The 19970-nt window shown below is 45.5% G+C and overlaps 1 protein-coding gene across 1 annotated transcript in view; it reads right to left on the reverse strand.

Annotated features, from left to right (window-relative positions):
• The window catches only part of LOC138267772 (cocaine esterase-like), a 490938-nt gene that overhangs the window by 121079 nt on the left and 349889 nt on the right, over positions 1–19970 (reverse strand). The window contains exon 10 of the mRNA XM_069216964.1: positions 12847–12924. Within this exon, the coding sequence (XP_069073065.1) occupies positions 12847–12924 (78 nt within the window). The remainder of the gene's footprint in view (positions 1–12846; positions 12925–19970) is intronic.

Genomic DNA, 19970 nt, shown 5'->3' on the forward strand with positions numbered 1-19970 from the left:
TTTCAGATTTTAAGACGTATCGAGAACCATACTCCTAAAGAGGAGTGTTAAGGCCTCAAATCTTGACAAAGTATCCAAAGACATCTACAAATGCAATGTTGAAATATGGGGTTCCTATATACAGAAACTGGGTAATTCCCTGGTACCTGAATCCCCCAGCCCACCCAGTTGCTGCGGAACTGAGATTATTCTGATTTACAAAGAAGGCTGCTTACAGGAATTGACTTCTAAGAACCTCCTTCCCTCTGGCTGGCTGTTTTTCTAGACATCATCTGCACAGTCGATAAGGGGGTCCTTCCAAACTCATAGAAAGATATGTTTCTGTGGAATGAAGCTCTTTACATCACATTTTTAAATTTTAAATGTGTGCTAGTGTTGGACTGTCTTGCATAATAGACGCTTTCCAGTCCAACTCTGTGGGGCAATTACATTTCTTTATGCAAATATATTTGTAAGTTGGGGGCCTATTGGAAGTTTCTAGTCCTTGCACCAGCCTTGTTTAGCCTATATATAAATGGCCTATTGTACTTGACTCTGATTTAACTGATGCCCTTAGACGTGTTGTGAAAACCCCATTGTATGTCACCAGCGCCCCTATTCTATCTCGAATGCCAGTGGGTCTTAGCGGGCCCCTCTGCTCATTCCTGTAATTTTGTAATAAAACAGAAGTGAAGATTAATAAAAGTAAAACAAAATATAATCAGTCTTTTAGGAATAACATACATTTAGACTCTAATATTCTGGAGTGCTCCAAGAATTCTAATATTTGGATATACATCTGACAGGGGATCTGGAAATGGAGTAATCAATAACAGCATAGCAATCCTATGTTACTGAGGTCCGGAGGAGATTTTCAGTGAACTGATCATTATCTTTATTAGTTACAGTCTTTAAAGCAAAAGGGGTCATTGCTGCAATTTATGGCGTAGAATATATGAATATAAATTAGCCACCAAAAAAATTTTGTTCCTCAAATAGCTTTGCAACTTACCCAAGTCCGCCCCTTCTTTGGCTTTCTACATACAGCTAGAATATGAGTCAGTTATTTATGAAATCTGTGTTAAACTATTGCTTTACTTGGTGGACAACCCGAGTTCCCCTGCACAATTAATTTGTAGGTTATCCCTTTCTGACTTAATTGAAGACCCAAATAGCCTTTATTTGTACTGTTCCCTTTATGCGAGGTATGGAAAGGCTTTGGTTTGACCATGTACCCATCAATATTATTATGGCTTTTGGCCTTAAAGAACATCACCTATGGTAATTTAGTGGCCAGATGTTGGCTCTGCACAAGCCACCGCTGGAGGAAACCAATAACATGTTTAGAAAACTGATTGTGCAGGTCAATCTTTTGTCAACAGAGTAGGGCATGACAAGCATGAAATTAAGTAATTCTTCCTGACGCTTCTATATGGAATTTCACGGGTCTCAGATATCACCAAGATATGGAGTGACTGCTATCTCCCATCATAAAGTACCTTTTTTTGCAAATATAAGGTTAAAGCACTACCATTTTCCAAAGACTCAGACTTTATTACAGTAAGTTATAAGACATGGTATATTGCAGTGGCGCAGGTTCAAACCATTAATAAACCAATGACACTTGGATAGAGATAGAGAAAACAATATGTGGCCTTTTGGATAGGGAATAAATCTAGATTAGAGACTACTGGTGTTGGTTAGGCATTGCACTTGATTTACATGTTTTGTATGTTCTGCAATTCCGATGCCATTTTAAGTATCTCACATTGTATTGCATTGTCCTTCCTTTCTGCAGCAACAGGTGGAAATGTGTGTATTACTTATTGAATGGAATCACAATGGCAGACGGCTGTGTTAAAATCTATATAACTTGTCCTTTGTGCCTGAAATAAAGTACTTTAGATTTTTTTTTGCAAACATTTTTTATTAGATTTTAGTATGCATAAACACATTCTGTAACATATAACAAAAGGGTTCAAAAAGAGAACACACAGATTATTACAGTGTCTCCCATTATGTGAAGTGGTATAAGTGTCATACATGTGTAGAAGTCAGGTGTTGGTGGCTACCAGACTTGGTTCAGGGCAGAAAGCTGTGTGAGGTCTCGTTAACTTGGCAGCTACTGCATAGGATAGTTCTTCAGTATGTTGGCTAATGCAGGGGGTGAAATTTGTACTTTTTGAGAATGGTTGATATTATGATGTGTGTTTATATGGTTATATGTTATTATTATACGAAAAATAGAAGGTGGTGGAATTGTCTGCCCCACTGCCGGGGTTGTAGTGGTGTCAGGAATCCTCATTTCTGTACAGCACAATGCATTTTTCGCATGCACCGCACCTCATAGAACCACAGTTCTCAGATATTCTCAGCCAGCTTCCTGTCCCATAAAAGGGAAATACTTTCCAGGGAATACTGTTGGTCAACCTTGCGCGGTGGATATGCTTTCTTTAAGGATTGTTTGTTATTATGTCAGGGAGCCTGTACCCATGACACACAGAGGCGGGTGCAACACAGTGGGGCACTGGACTGTAGGAGGTGTACCCCCTAACTGAAAAGTCTCCAACAACTAGTGAAGAAACTTGTTCCTTCTTGTCGGGGGCACGACTGGAGTGGGGACTAACCACAGCTGGCTCTTATTTACAATGGGGTGCGGGAGGTGGGTACAATAATAAAATTTATTTTTTTTAAACAGCACTTACCGTCTTACAAGGGGCCTTCTCCTCCCGATCCAGCGTGCGACTGGACCCAGCAAACTGCACTAGCCAATCCTGATGCTGCTTTCATGCTGGTAACCAGAATTAAAGCAGCATTAGGATTGGTGGGAGCATTCTCTCAGTGTTCACAAGAGCGCTGGAGGCTTGTGCTTTCTCTAACCCAGCTGTTTTAAGACTACTGGATTAGAGATGTTTACAGTGTGCATGTCAGGCTGGCCGTTGCAAGATGGCCGGCCAAAGGGGCATGCACAATTTAAAGAAGTGCACAGCTCCCTGCTGCCGCTCAGTACCAATTGCCCCGCCCCATCCTGGTGCTCCGTCACAATGGGTGCAGAAAAATAAAATGGTAATAAAGAACGTTTATTTCCATTTTATTTTTTAATTCTGGGTGCATTCTTCTGAGCAGGGTGATGTTTCTCCGTTCTCGTGGAGGGGCTGCCCCTGGTAGGGACCCATAGGAAGAAACAATGCTGCCTATTGGCATATTGGCAGGTGGGCTGTGTGGCAGGACACTCCCAGGCTGGTCTCAGGTCCATTTGTAAGCAGTGGTGGGGCACCATACTGAACAAACTGAACTGCTGCGCCTCTCTCTCGGACAAACTAGCTCACTGGCGAGAAGACCTAAAGCACTGTGCATGAGGTTCAGTGGCGAGTGCAAGATGCTTTGCGCCAATGGATGGGGGAGGCTTCACCAGGAGCATGACATACTCCTTGGTCGTGTCCATCAGCGAAGCAGAGGCAGCACCAGCACTAGCGCCTCATGATCAGAGGACCAGGCAGTCGGGGTGAGAGATAAATGAATGTAACACATGCCCTTAAATTATTAAACTGGGGGCTTGTGCGGTGAATGATTGGGGGGACTGAATGCTGCTGGAAGTTAAAACGGCACTGGTGTGATGTGCCTGACAGTGCTGTGTTGGGCGGCTGGACAATACGGAACTGAAACATCATGCTAGTGTGACACAGATATTACTGGATCAGGAGCATTGACACACCGGGCAAAAACAGTTGCAACTGCGAGGAGCTTGGACAATGTGTGCAGGTCTGAATGGCTGGCGGGTCTGATTGCAGGTTGAGTGTGTTAGCTGGTCCCTGTTGGACAGGCTGGGGTGATGTGCACGTCTTGGCACATGCAGTGGGTGGGCATAGGTAGTCACAAAGTTGTGCTATGTTTGTGTGTGTCTGGATGGGGAGTGTTTAGTTTGTATTATTTACTTACGTTGTTGGTTGGACAGCAGTTGAGAGTAGAGATGACACAGTAGGGTGGGGAGATCACACAGAACAATCAGTGGGTGATGGAGCTGACTACAAAATCCTGACTTGTAATTTCACGGGATTAGGCACCTACATCAAGAGATATAGGTGGTCATTCTGACCCTGGCGGTCTTTGACCGCCAGGGCGGAGGACCGCGGGAGCACCGCCGACAGGCCGGCGGTGCTCCAATGGGGATTCCGACCGCGGCGGTAAAGCCGCGGTCGGACCGACACCACTGGCGGGGTCCCGCCAGTGTACCGCGGCCCCATTGAATCCTCCGCGGCGGCGCAGCTTGGTGCACCGCCGCGGGGATTCCGACCCCCCCTACCGCCATCCAGATCCCGGCGGTCGGACCGCCGAGATCCGGATGGCGGTAGGGGGGGGTCGCGGGGCCCCTGGGGGCCCCTGCAGTGCCCATGCCACTGGCATGGGCATTGCAGGGGCCCCCGTAAGAGGGCCCCTACATGTATTTCACTGTCTGCTGCGCAGACAGTGAAATACGCGACGGGTGCAACTGCACCCGTCGCACAGCTTCCACTCCGCCGGCTCGATTCCGAGCCGGCTTCATCGTGGAAGCCTCTTTCCCGCTGGGCTGGCTGGCGGTCTGAAGGCGACCGCCCGCCAGCCCAGCGGGAAAGTCAGAATTACCGCCGCGGTCTTTCGACCGCGGAACGGTAACCTGACGGCGGGACTTTGGCGGGCGGCCTCCGCCGCCCGCCAAGGTCAGAATGAGGGCCATAGAGTATTCACCTTTTTTAAAAGGCATAAAATAAGTATAGCATCCATGCAGGAAGCACACTTTGATGAGGCAGGAGCTACTGGGCTAGCAAATAAGTGGTAGGGTCAGGTCTTTCATTCCTCATTCTCCACATATGCCAAGGGCACATTAATTTGGATGGCTCTGGGACTGTCTTTTTCCCTAACTCACATGGAGGCTGAAGTGGGAAGGAGGTATGTGTTGTTGCAGGGCACCCTGGAGGGAAGGACGTTAATGATACTGAATGCCTACGCCCCAAACACTGACGATCCTGCCTTCTTGGCCATGCAGGATTTAGTATTGCAGGATGTGAAGTCACCCCTCATATGGCTGCGTGCTGGACTGCCATTTAGGCAGAACACCCCCCAGAGCGAGCACAAAACTGCTTATGACAGCAACGCTTAGTGGGGTAATGCAGAACATGGGCCTGGTGGACATCTGGCAGACAGGCCACCACACCCAAAGGATATACACCTACCATTCCAAGACACACTACACCTTTAGCAGGTTAGATAGGATACCGGCAGCCAGGATCCCTCGGACGGAGGACATTGAGGTGACATACCTTGCGCGCTTCCTGTCTGATCGCTCTCCAGTCAGCTGCGCGGTACACTGGGGTGGCCCATTACAAAGTGAGGTGTCATGGATGATGCCAGTACATATCCTGATGAACCCGTCTGGGAGGGAGGCGCAATCAAAGACGCTGATAAACTGCATGGAGGCTAACTGGGGCTTCACAGTGCATAGGGCCATGGAATGGTAGGCCCTTAAAAATGTGATGAGGGTAGCATGCCAGGGCTAACTTGCGGGGTGCAACAGAGTTGGGACCGTCTAGAAAAGCATTAATTAAAGCAATATAGACAGAGACTGCTAAGAGACGGCAACAAGTCAAGTAGGCTCTTGGCCTGGATCCTGCGCAGGGAGAATCTGCCTCTGCTTTCAACACACCTAATGGTGCCGGGGAGGGCGGGGGCAGTAAGGTCACCACTAAGGCAGACAGAGTGGCCGCATTCAGGGAACACCTGCAGCAAGTGTACACTGAGGACCCAGATATAACTCCGGACCATAACACACCTTTTTTGGTGGGGCTGGCGATGCCCAAATTTGGACCTGCAGCAGCTGAGGCACTGTAAGTACCCTTAGAACTTGAGTAGCTAAGGGCCGCATTACCCATGCTCCCACAGGCTATGACACCATGTGGGTATGGCTTTCTTGCAAATTCTACCAGGCTTTCTCAGCAATAACAACACAGGGCCTCTTTAAGGTCTTCCTCAATGCTTGCAACAAAGGGATGCCACTGCAGGCTATGAGTGAGGGAGTGATATGTATGTTCCTGAAACTGGGCGGCAACAAGGCCGATCACACAGCATACAGACTTTTCACCATTATTAGTTCTGACGTGAAGATCCTTGTAAACTACTTGCCAACTAGCTGCCCCCCTCCCCCATGACCAGCCTGGTACATGAGGACCAGTGTGTGTTTATCCCTGGACAGAACACTGGAATGAATCTCAGGCACTTATCCCATCTTCTTCACAAAGTTCAGTGGTGCAACAAGGTAATGATGTTGGTCTCTATTGACCTAGAAAAAGCCGTCAACACAGTGGACTGGGGATATCTACTCATGGTCCTGAGGGTCATGGGTTTCAGACCCCAATTTTGCTGGAGGGTTCAGTTGTTGTATACCGAACCCGGTACCAGAGTGCGCATAGGACAGAGTCGTTAAGAGAAAGTTTCTGGGTTGCGGGACTTGTCAGTGTGGGAAGCTGGCCTGGTTTGTAGTGGGTACCTTGGGTACTTACACCTTATACCAGGTCCAGTTATCCCCTATTAGTAAAATGTAGTAGTGTTCTAGCAGCTTAGGCTGATAGAGGTAGCTATAGCAGAGCAGTTTAGGCTGAACTAGGAGACATGCAAAGCTCCTGCAATACCACTTATAGTTACAAAGTACTTATACACAAGTAAAGACAATACTCAGTGTTACCAAAAATAAAGGTAGTTTATTTGGGTGACAGTACCAAAAATATCTTAGATGCAATACTCCTTCTAGAGGTAAGTATTATACACAATATATACAGTAGACACCAAAATAAGGTAAGTAATTAGATATAGGATAGTGCAAACAATAAGAAATGCTATAGAATGCAATGGGAGAAAATAGGTCTAGGTGCAACACAAACCATATACTAAGAAAGTGGAATGCGAATCACAAATTCCCCCCTAAACAAGTGTAGTGTGCGCAGAATTGCTGGGAGACTAAGAATACAATAAAGGTAAGTAAATTACCCCACCCCAGAGTCCAGAAAAGCAGGAGTAAAGTACTGCAAGTTTCCTTAGGACACACTACAACTTGTGATTAGAGTTATTGCAAGAACCAAGCAAGACTGCAAACAACAAATGGTGGATTCCCGGACCTGAAGACCTGCAAAGGAATGAGACCAAGTCCAGAAGTAGAAAGAAGTTCCAGGAAGGACAGGAACCCCTACCAACCCAGAAGAGGGTGCAACAAAAGAGTCCCGGTTGGACAAAGACTGCAGAAAGGCACCTAAGGAAGATGTCAGCAGGTTCCTGCATGGTGCTCTGGATATCCCATGAAGAGAAGTTGGATGCAGGTGAGTTTTGGTGTTGGATTCTTCCAAGAAGCCTTGGTTCCAGCAAAGTCGCAGTTTGCGTTAAGTTGGTGCTGTCGGAACACAGGAGGGACCTGGGGGCCTCAACTCTGTGTGAGGAGAAAGAGGGGACTCTCAGACCTTTAGAGAGCCCTCAGGACACCAGCTAGCACCCACAGGAGTCCCAGGACACAGTGACAAAGGAGGTGCAAAATGCGGTTGGTGCAGCACTTTAAAGGAAGGTTCCACGCTGTCGGAGGAAAAACCCAGCAAGTTGAGCCTCACAGGATAGAGTACTGGGGACCTGGGCCAGGCTGTGCATGTAGGAATTTTGCAAATAGTGCGCAGAGGCCTCAGGAAGTGAAGAAGACGTGTTGCACAGGGGTACGGTCATTCTTGGGGAAGGCAAGTTCTTACCTCCTCCAAATTGGGACAGCAGGACCTCAGGACAGTCTGTGTTGATGGGGTCCACCCTCTGTGTCCCAAGGAGCACGCTCGTCGGCAGGAGAGGAGTCCAAGAGAACCAGTCGTCGACTTAGAAGGTGCCTGCATCAGCAGGGGAGTGACTTTGTCAACCCACGGGAGATTTCTTCGGTCCTTCTGGTGCAGGGTGAAGACAGGGAGTCCCCAGAGCGTGCACACCATGGAAACTGTTACAGTTGCTGGCTGGAGCTGAGGTTGCAGAGAAAAAGTATCCCTTCTGGATACTTTGTTGCTGTTGCAGCAGTTCCTGGAGCAGTCTGCGGTTGATCTGAGGTCAGAGGATGAAGTAGTAGTTGCAGAGGATTCCTGCTGGAAACTTGCAAGTAGAATCTGAAGAGAACCCACAGGAGAGACCCTAAATAGCCCTGAGAGGAGGATTGGCTACCTTATCAGGTATGGACCTATCAGGAGGGGTCTCTGACGTTACCTGCTGGCACTGGGCACTCAGAGGCCTCCAGAGTGCCACCACACCTTGCAAAGCAAGATGGCTGATGTCTTGGACACACTGGAGGAGCTCTGGGCACCACCCCGAGGGTGGTGATGGACAAGGGTGGTCACTCCTGTTTCCTTTGTCCAGTTTCGCGCCAGAGCAGGGCCTGGGGGTCCCTGAACTGGTGTAGACTGGCTTATGTAAGGAGAGCACCATCTGTGCCCTGCAAAGCATTTCCAGAGGCTGGGGGAGGCTACCCCTCCCCAGCCTGTTACACCTATTTCCAAAGGGAGAGGGTGTAACACCCTGCTCCCAAAGGAAATGCTTTGGTCTGCCTTCCTGGGACTGAGCTGTTCAGACCCCAGGAGGGCAGAACCCTGTCTATGAGGAAGCAGCAGATGTAGCTGCATTGCAAGCCTCAGAGAGCTGGTTTGGCAGTACTCTGGGCCCCTGGTGGAGCCTCCAGGATGCATGGAATTGGCTCCCCAATACCATATTTGGAATGGGGACAATTCCATGATCTTAGATACCTTACATGGCCATATTCAGAGTTAGGATTGTGAAGCTACATATAGGTATTGACCTATATGTAGAGCACGTGTGTAATGGCGTCCCCACACTCACAAAGTCCCGGGAATTGGCCATTGAACTATGTGGGGGCATTTTTGCTAGTGCAAGGGTGCTTTCACACTTACTAACTTTGCACCTAACCTTCAGTAAGTGAAGGTTAGACATATTGGTGACTTATAAGTTACTTAAGTGCAGTGAAAATGGCTGTGAAATAGTGTGTGCACTATTTCATGCAGGCTGCAATGGCAGGCCTGTGGAAGGGTTTGTCTGAGCTCCTTATGGGTGGCAAAAGAAATGCTGTCACCCATAAGGATCTCCTGGAACCCCAATGCCCTGGGTACCTAGGTATCATATACTAGGGACTTATAAAGGGTGGGGGGGGGCAGTGTGCCAACTGAAATTGGTAAATGAAGTCACTAGCCTACAGTGACACATTTAAAAGCAGAGAGAGCATAGGCATTGAGGTTCTGGTTAGCAGAGTCGCAGTGACACAGTTAAGCACTATACAGACACACACATTAGGCCACAAACTATGAGCACTGGGGTCCTGACCAGCAGGATCCCAGTCAGACAGGCAAAAACATACTGACATAAGGTAAATATGGAGTAACATGCTAAGAAAGATGGTGCTTTCCTAAAGCCAGGTCTACCCGTTCTTGCTGCTTCTGTTTTCACTCCATATGGAGCATCTGGTGGTTTGGGTGCACCTGGAACTGGGGGATTGGGGCATACTTTTGAGGAACGTTTAGCACATTGTTTCGCTGTATGCAGACAATGTCATATTCTATCTTTCTTCCTCATCTCCTTGCTGTGGGCAGGCAGATTTCAGGGGGTGGCCCTGGCTACGCTAACTAGACCATATAAACAGGGCAGACTGGAGGTACCACGACCGGACCTGTATTATTGTGTCGTCCACTTGCAGCATGCAGCGCGATGGATGGACACAGGAGACATCTGGGAAAAACGTCTGCTGGCATGCATGGTGGAAGCAGACCGGCTGCCAGAACTGCTAAATGGGGGCCGCAGGGGTCTCGAAAGACATACCTATCCATAATACGACAGACAACCACCCTCCGAGGGTGGTTGTACTCAACTTAGGGACTTGTATCCCAGAGAGAATTTTATCACATTTGAAGAGGCTTGCACGGAGTTTGCACTGGGTCCAGGGCACCTTCTTACACCACGTGGGTTTGGCCGAGGTGGCCAAGCAGATCTATCCCTCCTACCCTGCCGCACCCGGGAACCCCCACGCTCTGGGGTTCCTGCTGTCTTGCAGGACAGGTATGCATCTGCCCACACTATTATGCAAATCCATGAGGATTGATGCAGCAGGAAGAGACCTGAGGGCCCGTGTAGCCTGAGATGCTGACTTAGGAACCCCACTTGAAGATAGGGACTGGGCGAACTTCTGCAAACTTACATATTCTCCTTCAATGCCTGCTTCAAGTTTGTACATAATAACTTCCTGCACAGAGCTTATTTGACTACCGGAGATCTCCATTGTATGACACCGACCTGACTGGATAACTGCCCACATTGTGGTGCTGGGGGGTGGGAGTCCCACACTTGGCCTGGGACTGCCAGGCAGTGCAGAGTTTCTAGAGTCAGGTGGTGGATGAATTAAAACAGGCCACACACTTAAGAGTAGAGCACACCTTGCAATGCTGCATGCTGGGTGACATAAAAAGTCACAAAATGTTGTATACATTTCTGCAATTACCATGGTGCTGGCCAGGCACAGGGTTGTCGTCATTTGGATGTCTCAGTGGGCCCTCAAGATACAGTAGCTTAGGGACATGGCAGAGTGGCCACAAACAGAGGAGGTTCATATAAGGCTCAGTAGGAGAGATAAAAAAGTAGATTAGGAACTAATTATCTGGCAGGGCCTATGTGATAGACTTCTAGACCCCAATGTTGCCACAGAAGATAGTGACAGCTCTGATATCATTGTGGATGTTGGCACTGATCCAGTGGAGGTTGCGCCCCCCCACCCCCCTCGCTCCTAGGGAACGGTATATGTATTGAGTGTTGGATGATGACTTTCATTACAGGGGGAAATAGATATTGTGGACGCGTGATGGATAGTTGGGCATGTGCTTTCCCATGTTTTGCTTACCATGTGATTTAAATCATACTTATATAACTCCTGTGTTGTATTAGATAACATTTAAAAATATAGGTCTTGAAACAATCTGCACAGCCATACATTTTTACTGATAAAACTATATAACATGAATGATAATGTGTGGAAATCTGTTTTCTGGGAATATTTATCATTTGTGCATCACCAAGCAAGTGTCTTGATTTGTTTTGATCCTATTAGAATCTCTGTTTCTAGCATACTTCAAAATTACAACAAAAGTGCTTCATTTTTTCTCTTTTCTAATTGCTGGATCCACAGAGTTAATTTACAGGTATTACTCCTGTCACTTAGCAGTCCGACAAAGAAAACTAAACATATTCGCATGTAAAAGAATAAAACAGCCAGGCATTTGACCTCTGCCTTTGAATTACCACGTGTGAGAAGTTCACCACAGGAATGAAAGGCATCTTTATTTATTGCTCTGACTTTGCGAGCCACCAAAAATCAGCTCCACAGTTTGGGAAACACTGCGTATTTGTTGCATAATGTTTCTTTTTAGCATCTTGCTGAAGGCACCTTTAGCTGCTTGTCGGGAAACACCACTGCATTACGAATAGTTACATGTTTACACAATGTATCATTGACGTAACATTTTGCCTTTATTTTGTCATAAAATAGTGCTTACAATTTATTAGATATGGTCTAATACCACCACCGTGTGGCCCTTTCTGTGTATTACAGGAGCATATTCAGAATTTATATTGCTGCTTATGGGAGGATTTCTTTCTTAACCCCACTTTCCTCTTTGCCTTCATTCCCTGACGGAAACCTCCTCTACACAATCCGTCCCTTCACACACAGAGTAATCCTTTATCCCACTGCTCTTTTTTCGTCGTTTTTAATGGCCTTTTAAAAGCTTGCTTGAATTAACTCATAACCTTTTCGGTTGTTTTACTTTGAGTACTGTCACCTTTGATTTTGTACAATTTTAAGTGAGAAATTCGTAGCGATGACTCAACCCTCAGCCTAATAACCATCGCTAACGTAGCCCTAGCAATAATTCTAATTCATTTTAAAATGATTAACCCTTTCAAAAAAGTAAATAAAGCAAACACAATATAGCTTCTATGTTATCATTTTTTTTATTACAATCTAAAAATTAAATTAATATTAGCAAACATTCTGCATTACATGTTTAGTACAGAGGATTTTGTATTCAGTCTTCTAAAGAACTACACAATTTTGTTGTAATAATGTCTTCAAGTTATAGGTCAATGTGCCCTGTGTATGCCAAGATTGTATCTTGCCATTCACTGCGCAAATAATCTTGCCATGCACTGGTCACAGTAACCTATAACTTGAAGACCAATGTGCTTCACGTCTGTGTTTCTGCACCCGGTCCATAAGAGTCACTGATTTTGGTATTCTTTTCCTATTAAAGTTGATTCCTATACTTTAATTGTTTTGGTTGACGAGTCTGCCGAGCACATATTTGAAACTACTGTACAGTAATTACAAAATAAACAACATGCGAGATGTAAAGAGTAATTGTTTTATACTAAATGGTATGCAAAACCGTGATGTAAAATGTCAACTTTTCCCATTCAAATTTGAAAATATGCTATGTGATCCGATATTTGGCCCAGCTCCCCACAATCAAAGCATGGTTAGCCGACCTGGTGAAATCTAAGAGGCAAACTAACAAACACATCCTTTGTTTCAATCAACCACAGTATGGTGGGATTTTGTACAAAATAAGAACCCAGGACATTTCTTCATTTTTTCATTTCATATTTGTTGCCAGATTTTGGCTAGTCTTTCTAAACCAAACATTGTCTGCAATCTGGACACTGTTAGCGGTGCAATTTCCAGGCCCTGAACATGCATTACGATGAACTACAGAATAAAAGTTAGTGGTGCTTGAATTTATCACCCTTGTTATAACATTACGTTTTTCTTACCGTAGGAAATATGTCTATATTTTTAATGGCGACTTCTTTATCCATGCCTTCTTCGAAATTAGAGATGTTCATTAAACCCTGGACCATAAAACAAAAGAGTACATTCTTCTAAATATTTAATCACAGCAATTAAAACAAAAACAAATAACGTACTGCATCACTTAAAAGGCTGTGGGCTCAGGTAGCACAGGTCTTCGTCTTACCAGCTGCACACAGGGTGAACAGATGTCTCTGGATTGGCACCTGCCACCATGATGAACTTGTTCTCAGTATTTTTTCCCCCAAAGATAGGCCCTCAGTGTCGGGGTCTGTCTTTGGATAAATAATAACTAATTGCCCCAGGTGGTGATAAACGGTTGTGCCTGGATCCAACAATGTTTATGTTAGGACCCAAAAAATAAAAGCGCAGGTGGACAGATCATTTGGGGGATAAAGGCCAGGTCCTCTTAAAACGTTCTTGTCGATTTTTTCCAGAGAACAGTCTTCCCTTGAGATAACCTCCGTCCCCTGTCCTCTAAGTGGGGAGGGGGAGAGCAAGAATTGAGCAGATCGGGCAGACACCATTTTGTGACAGATATCCCATTGTTGGCTACCTTGAAATCGGGTTCTGTGTCTGATTTGGGGATGGTATTCGGCTAGTTTATGAATGAGCACGCATAATCCTCTATACATAAATTCAATCCAGCTGCCATTTATTATATTGTCAGATGAACCTTGAATGACAGTTTAACAATATCCTGGACCACGCTTCTAGGGAACAAACATCTCAGAAAGGCTTTTGAAATGATGAATAGCCTAAGAAGCCTGTAAATGCTAGGTATATCGAAAACATGATCCAAGTTCTCCTCAGGTCTTCAGAGAAAAATACCTTTGATTAGGTTATAGATTTTTCTCCTCGCCACTTGAGAGATTTTAGATTTCCCATAACGCCCAGTGAGAACAGGCTTATCAAATTTATTCCTGCCAGAGGGATCTTAGATATGCTTTTGGATGTGGCTTTAGATTGAAACATTGAAACCCAAAACGTTTTCTGGCAAGTTTTGTCACCTGCTGTGCCATGGTACCAGTGTACACCCAAATGTGGCTGTTTTAATACTCTAGCCTTACAGGGACAACTTCCCTGTCCCATCCCCACACTGTCCTAGGTAGGGTCTCTTGAGGTGTGAGGGAAATTGATGAACGCTGCTGTTGTTGCAGTCTGACTTTCCCTACTATTTTCGGTTTCAGGAAGTTAGCTCTAGTGAGCAGGAGGTGGAACAGACAATAACAGATTTCACAAGGCAGGTACCAAGTCTTGTCAACAATATATTTCCCCCCTAACATAGTTCTGGCAACATGCCGCTATAAAGATATTCATAAAGACAAGGGTTCAATCATGTCTGTTGCTTAACCTACAAGAAAGGTTCGGGTACTGGTTGCCTCCTTCTTTCTGGACACGTATGAGACAGATTCTTAAACTGTCTCCAGGTTTACAATGATAATTTTTGCCCTTTATGATTTATTTGAATGCAGTGTTCCATGCTTGACTCCATATTGTTTTTTAAATTAGTTTCATGTGAATGCTTGTTTCATGTCCCAGTACTAATACCTACATTCACGTGAACATTTCAGTCGCTCTTGTAATTTACCAGTAGTCCATAATCAGTCTTGTAAAGGACATGTAAGAGCTACGAGGTACTCTTCAGAGTGAAGTATTGGTGACTGTTAGAAATTGGGTCTCTAGTTTGCTCAGGTATACTCCCTTGTCCAAGTAGGGACCACAATCCTAATCAGGGTAAGTCAAAACACAACCTAAATTACCCTGTGCTCACCCTCTGGTAGCTTGGCACAGAGCAGACAGGCTTAGCTTAGAAAGCAATGTGTAAATTATTTTTGCAGTAACTCATACAGTCACACAGTGAAAGCACCACAACAAGTGTTCCACACCAGTTTAGGAAAATAGAGAATATTTATCTGAATAAAATAAGACAAAACCAACAAAATCCAGTATGCAGAAGTCAAGATAATACCTTTTAGAGGTTTAAATGAGTCTCAATCCTTAAGATTCAGTGGTTGTTTCTTGTTACACACACTACCTGGGATGTGTCAAGAATAATGACTCACGGGGCTGCAGAGGAGGAGATGTGTTGAAAAATAAGGGGCTGCGTCGGATTTTCCGGCAGGCCACAGACGATGCGTCGTTTCCACTGATGTGGCGATTTTTTTCAGCCACGAGCCAATCGCTGCATCGATTTCTGCAGGTGTTGCGTACATTTTCTGGAGCACTGGGATTTTCTACTCTTTGGTGAAGTCTTTGTGGCCCTCAGACTTCAGAACAGGAGGCAAGCTCTATGCAAGCCCTTGGAGGCCACTTTTGGGGAAGGCAGAGTCCTCCCAGCAGAGTCAGGGGCAGCAGGGCGACAAGCAGGGCAGCAGTCCTTCCAGCAAAGCAATCCAGATGAGACCTTTGGGCAGCCAGAAAGTCCCTCTGACTGAGTCCAGTTGTAGATCCAGAAGTGTCTGATCTGGTGGGGTCAGAGACCCAGTATATATAACCAAAGGTGCCTTTGAAGTGGGGAAAACTTCAAAGAGTGGTTTTGAAGTGCGCAAGTTCCCCTTTCAGCCCAGCTCTGTCTGCCAGGAGTCCTGGGGTGTGGGGGGTGGAGGGGATTATCAGTTCTTTGTGTGAGGGCAGGCCACTGGCCTTTGAAGTGTAAGTGAGAGCCCCCCGCTCTTCCTGCCCAGGAAAAGCTTTCTGTATGCACATGAATGCAGATGCAGCTGAGTGTCCTGTGTTTATGGCTGTCTGGGTGGAATACACAAGGGGAGTTGTCAAGCAGCACAGACCAGATGTGGATTGGGGACAGGCAGTAAGGCACAGATGGCAGTAAGTGCAGAGAAATGCCTAGTTTCTAATGATGACATTTCTGAAATAGTAATGTCCAACTCTACCAGTAAGTAGGATTTCTTACTACCATTCCAACCACACCAAATATAACAGCGCTACTCTTTCAGATCAGAATCTACAATTTAAAAGTATATAAGGGTAGTTCTAAAGCTAGTCTGTGAGAGTAGCAGGCCTTCCAGTAGTGAGAAATGAATTTGTGAGTTTTACACTACCTTGGACGTGTAAAACACATAAGTACATGCCCTGCCTTTTACTGGCATAGCACCCTGCCCTTTGGGTTACCTAGGACCTACCTTAGGGGCGACTTATATGTAAGAAAAGGGGAACTTAAGGCTTGGCAAGTACTTTTAAATGCCAAGTCGAAGTGGTAGTGAAACTGCACACACAGACCTAGCAATGGCAGACCTGAGACATAGTTATGGGGCCAATTATGTGGGTGGCACAATCAGTGCTGCAAGCCCACTAGCAGCATTTAATTTACAGGCAGCGGGCACCTCTAGTGCACTTTACTAGGGACTTATATGTAAATTAAATATGCCAAATGGGTATGAGCCAATGTTACCATGTTTAGGGGCGTGAGCACATGTACTTTAGCACTGGTCAGCAGTGGTAAAGTGAACAGAGTCCTAAAACCAGCTAAAATACGATCAGAAAAATGGAGGGAGGCAGGCAAAAAGTTGGGGAAGACTACCCTAAGGCTGTCAGGTCGAACAGTGACCAAATAAAGTCAGAAGTGATTTCAGATTAAGTTTGTAAAATTAGTGTGCAATTAATGTAAAATTACAGTGTAAAACTGAATACAAGATGAAGATCCTCGGCAACTATGAAGTCTTCTCAAGACAAGCATTAGTCTAATCAAATTTAAGATGCCACTTGTCCAAGTGCTGGTGCCACCGGTCTAACAAAGGCCCAATGCAGCCCCGGCGGTGCAGGGGGTCCCTGATGAACAGCATCTTACTTGAGTGAGTCCAGAGGGCGGTCGTCTATGTCCATTGCAGTGGGCCCGCCTCCAGTTTCATTACGCCACTTGCTGGGTCCTCCAGAAGGAAGATACAGATATTTTTGTATAACTCTTAGAGACTATGAGGCTATGAGTAGCCAAAAGGAGGATACAGGTTCATTGTATAACCGAGCCATAGTATCTAAGATTATCTGGTCCACATAGGAGTGGCAAAGTGCAACCAGTCAGAGCAAGCATATTCCTAGAACAACAAATAGGATATTTAAAGCTACAATGTCAGCCCAGGAGAGGCATGGATGCAACAAAACTGAAGGTGCATCTTCTTACAACAATAAATCAATATTACTTAAAGTTCTTTGGTTCCATCCAGGAGCAGAACAGGCTCAATCTGGTGGGAGTTGAAACTTCCTTGTACACTAACCCATTTTTATAGATATCCTTAGGATTCACCAAGAGTCGGTGAGGAGGCAGCTAAAAGGAAGACTTACATTAAGCCAGTTTATATAAAGGTTATAAGGCAACCCAATAATTCCCAGGTTGAACTTAACAGAAGATACGTCATCCTAGCACAGTAAAGCAATTTTACTGAAGTCCATTTTGTCTAACAAGGTGTTACTAGTGAACAATCCGTGGGAAAGGTGCAAAACATCAAAGATCACTTAATAGCAATGAGGTCCATTCAGGAGCATTGTAGTTGCAATCAAATGAAAGACGTAGCTTCCCAGCACAAACAGGAAAATGTACTTAAGGTATAGGAACACCTTGAAGAAGCGTATGAGCAACAAGGCGCACAAATTTTTTCTCTTAAAGACCTTGAGCCACATAAAGGAGCTGGTAGTTGGAACCAAGTGGACGATGGTGTGTCCTGTCAATTATAATGAAGACTATATGGTTCGGATAGGAGTGGCACAGGTGAAATCAGAAACATTTAAATAAAACTATGGGATTCACCCACTAGGGTATTGATGCAGTGGAGTCCAACTAGGATGTGCCAACCATTTGTGAGAAAAGATTTGCTAGTGCAAATCATGTTACCTTGGGTTGTGCAGTTTGGGACCAGTCAGAATTTTTAAAAATCATTATAAAAAATGATAAAAGAGAAGGCAGCACATATCCCCAAATGTTCTGACCTCCTCCTTCCCTTTTTGCTGAATTAGTTTGTTGGTTTTAGGACTCTGGGCACTTTACCATTGCTAACCAGGTATAAAGTGCATATGCTCTCTGCTTAAAACATAATAACACTGGCTTATCCACAATTGCCATACTTCACTTACTTATAAGCCCCTAGTAAAGTGTGCTACTTGTGCCCAGGGCCTAAAAATAACCAGCATTGGCAAAGCCAATAGGTTTCACCTTTATTTTTTCTTTCTAAATAACTAGATTCTAAAACATTAGAAACATGTAATAATAATTTTTGTTTTAAGTTTGAGAAACTGTCAATGGTTTATCAAATTTAAAACAAAAATTATTATAACATTTTTTAAATAATTGTAATCCAGTTACAGAGAAAGACAAAGACGAAACCTATTGGCATGATGGCATGCAGCGAAGAAGAAAGAAGAAGGTAGTGAAGAAAGAAGACAGGAAGAAAGAAGACAGCAGTGAAGAAAAAGACATAAGACGGCATGCGGTGAAGAGGAAGAAGGAAGATAGCAGTGAAGAACGAAGGCAGAAGATGACATGTGGCGAAGAAGAAAGAAGATGGCAGTGAAGAAAGAAGACAGAAGACAACGGGGTGAAGAAGAAAGAAGACAGCAGTGAAGAAAGAAGACAGAAGACGGCATGCGGTAAAGAAGATGACAGTGAAGAAAGAAGACAGAAGATGGCATGCAATGAAGAAGAAGTAGAAAGAAATTGGCAGTGAAGAAAAGAGACGGCATGTGATGAAGAAGAAAGAAGAGGGCAGTGAAGAAAGACGACAGAAGACGGCATGGGATAAAGAACAAAGAAGATGGGAGTGAAGAAAGAAGACATAAGTTGGCATGTGATGAAGAAGAAGAAAGGCATCAGTGAAGAAAGAAGACAGAAGATGGCATGCTGCAAAGAAGAAAGAAGGTGGCAGTGAAGAAAGAAGACAGAAGACTGTGCGGGTCATTCCGACCCTGGCGGTCCATGACCGCCAGGGCCGGGGACCACGGAAGCACCGCCAACAGGCTGGCGGTGCTTCCAGGGCCATTCTGACCGTGGTGGTAAAGCCGCGGTCAGAAAAGGGGAGCCCCTAACAGGGCCCCACAAAGATTTTCACTGTCTGCTTAGCAGACAGTGAAAATCGCGACGGGTGCCACTGCACCCGTCGCACCCCTGCAACTCCGCCGGCTCCATTCGGAGCCGGCTTCATTGTTGCAGGGGCTTTCCCGCTGGGCCGGCGGGCGCTCTTTTGGAGGGCGCCCGCCGGCCCAGCGGGAAAGTTGGAATGGCCGCCGCTGTCTTTTGACTGTGGAGCGGTCATTCGGCGGTTACCGCTTGGCGGGCGGTGCCCGCCGCCCGCCAAGGTTCGAATGAGGGCCTGTATGTAGTAAAGAAGAGAGAAGACAGCAGCAAAGAAAGAAGACAGAAGATGGCATGCAGAGAAGAAGAAAGAAGATGGCATGCGAAGAAGAAGAAAGAAGACGGTGAAGAAAGAAGACAGAAGATAAATGGTGGAGAAGAAGAACGAAGATGGCATGCAGTGAAGAAGAAAAAAGACAGCAAAGACAAGACAACATGCGGTGAAGAAGAAAGAAAACAGCAGCAAAGAAATAAGACAGAGAAGGCAGCATGCGGCAAAGAAGAAAGAAAATGGCAGTGAAAAAAGAAGACACAGAAGACAACAGTGAAGAAAGAAGACCGCAGCGAAGAAGACAGCATGCAGAAAGAAAAAAGAAGGCAGCAGCGGAGAAAGAAGACAGAGAAGACAGCAGCGAAGAAAGAAGACGGTAGCGAAGAAGGAAGATGGCATGCAGAAAGAAAAAAGAAGGACCTTCAGCGTCGTAACCAAAGGAAGGACACTGACCAGTGTCCAATGGGAAGTGACCAGAGGGAGTACATGGTCCAGGGGCAACCCAACGGCAAGATCGGTGAAGAAGACAAAGGAAGTGAAGCAGGACGACATGCAGATGGCGTGCTGGGCAATGGAAGCACGTTAATCAGAGCGACGTTGGACTAAGCCAATGGTAAGTAAGGGACAAGTTCTAAGCCTCTTTTAAGTTTTTTTAATATTAATAATAGTAATAATAGATTTTGCAAGCAGCACATGCAAGCAAAACCTAAAAATGCTACTGGTGGGCCTGCAGCACT

This window comes from Pleurodeles waltl, chromosome 12, assembly GCF_031143425.1.
Source record: "Pleurodeles waltl isolate 20211129_DDA chromosome 12, aPleWal1.hap1.20221129, whole genome shotgun sequence".
NCBI lineage: Eukaryota > Metazoa > Chordata > Amphibia > Caudata > Salamandridae > Pleurodeles > Pleurodeles waltl.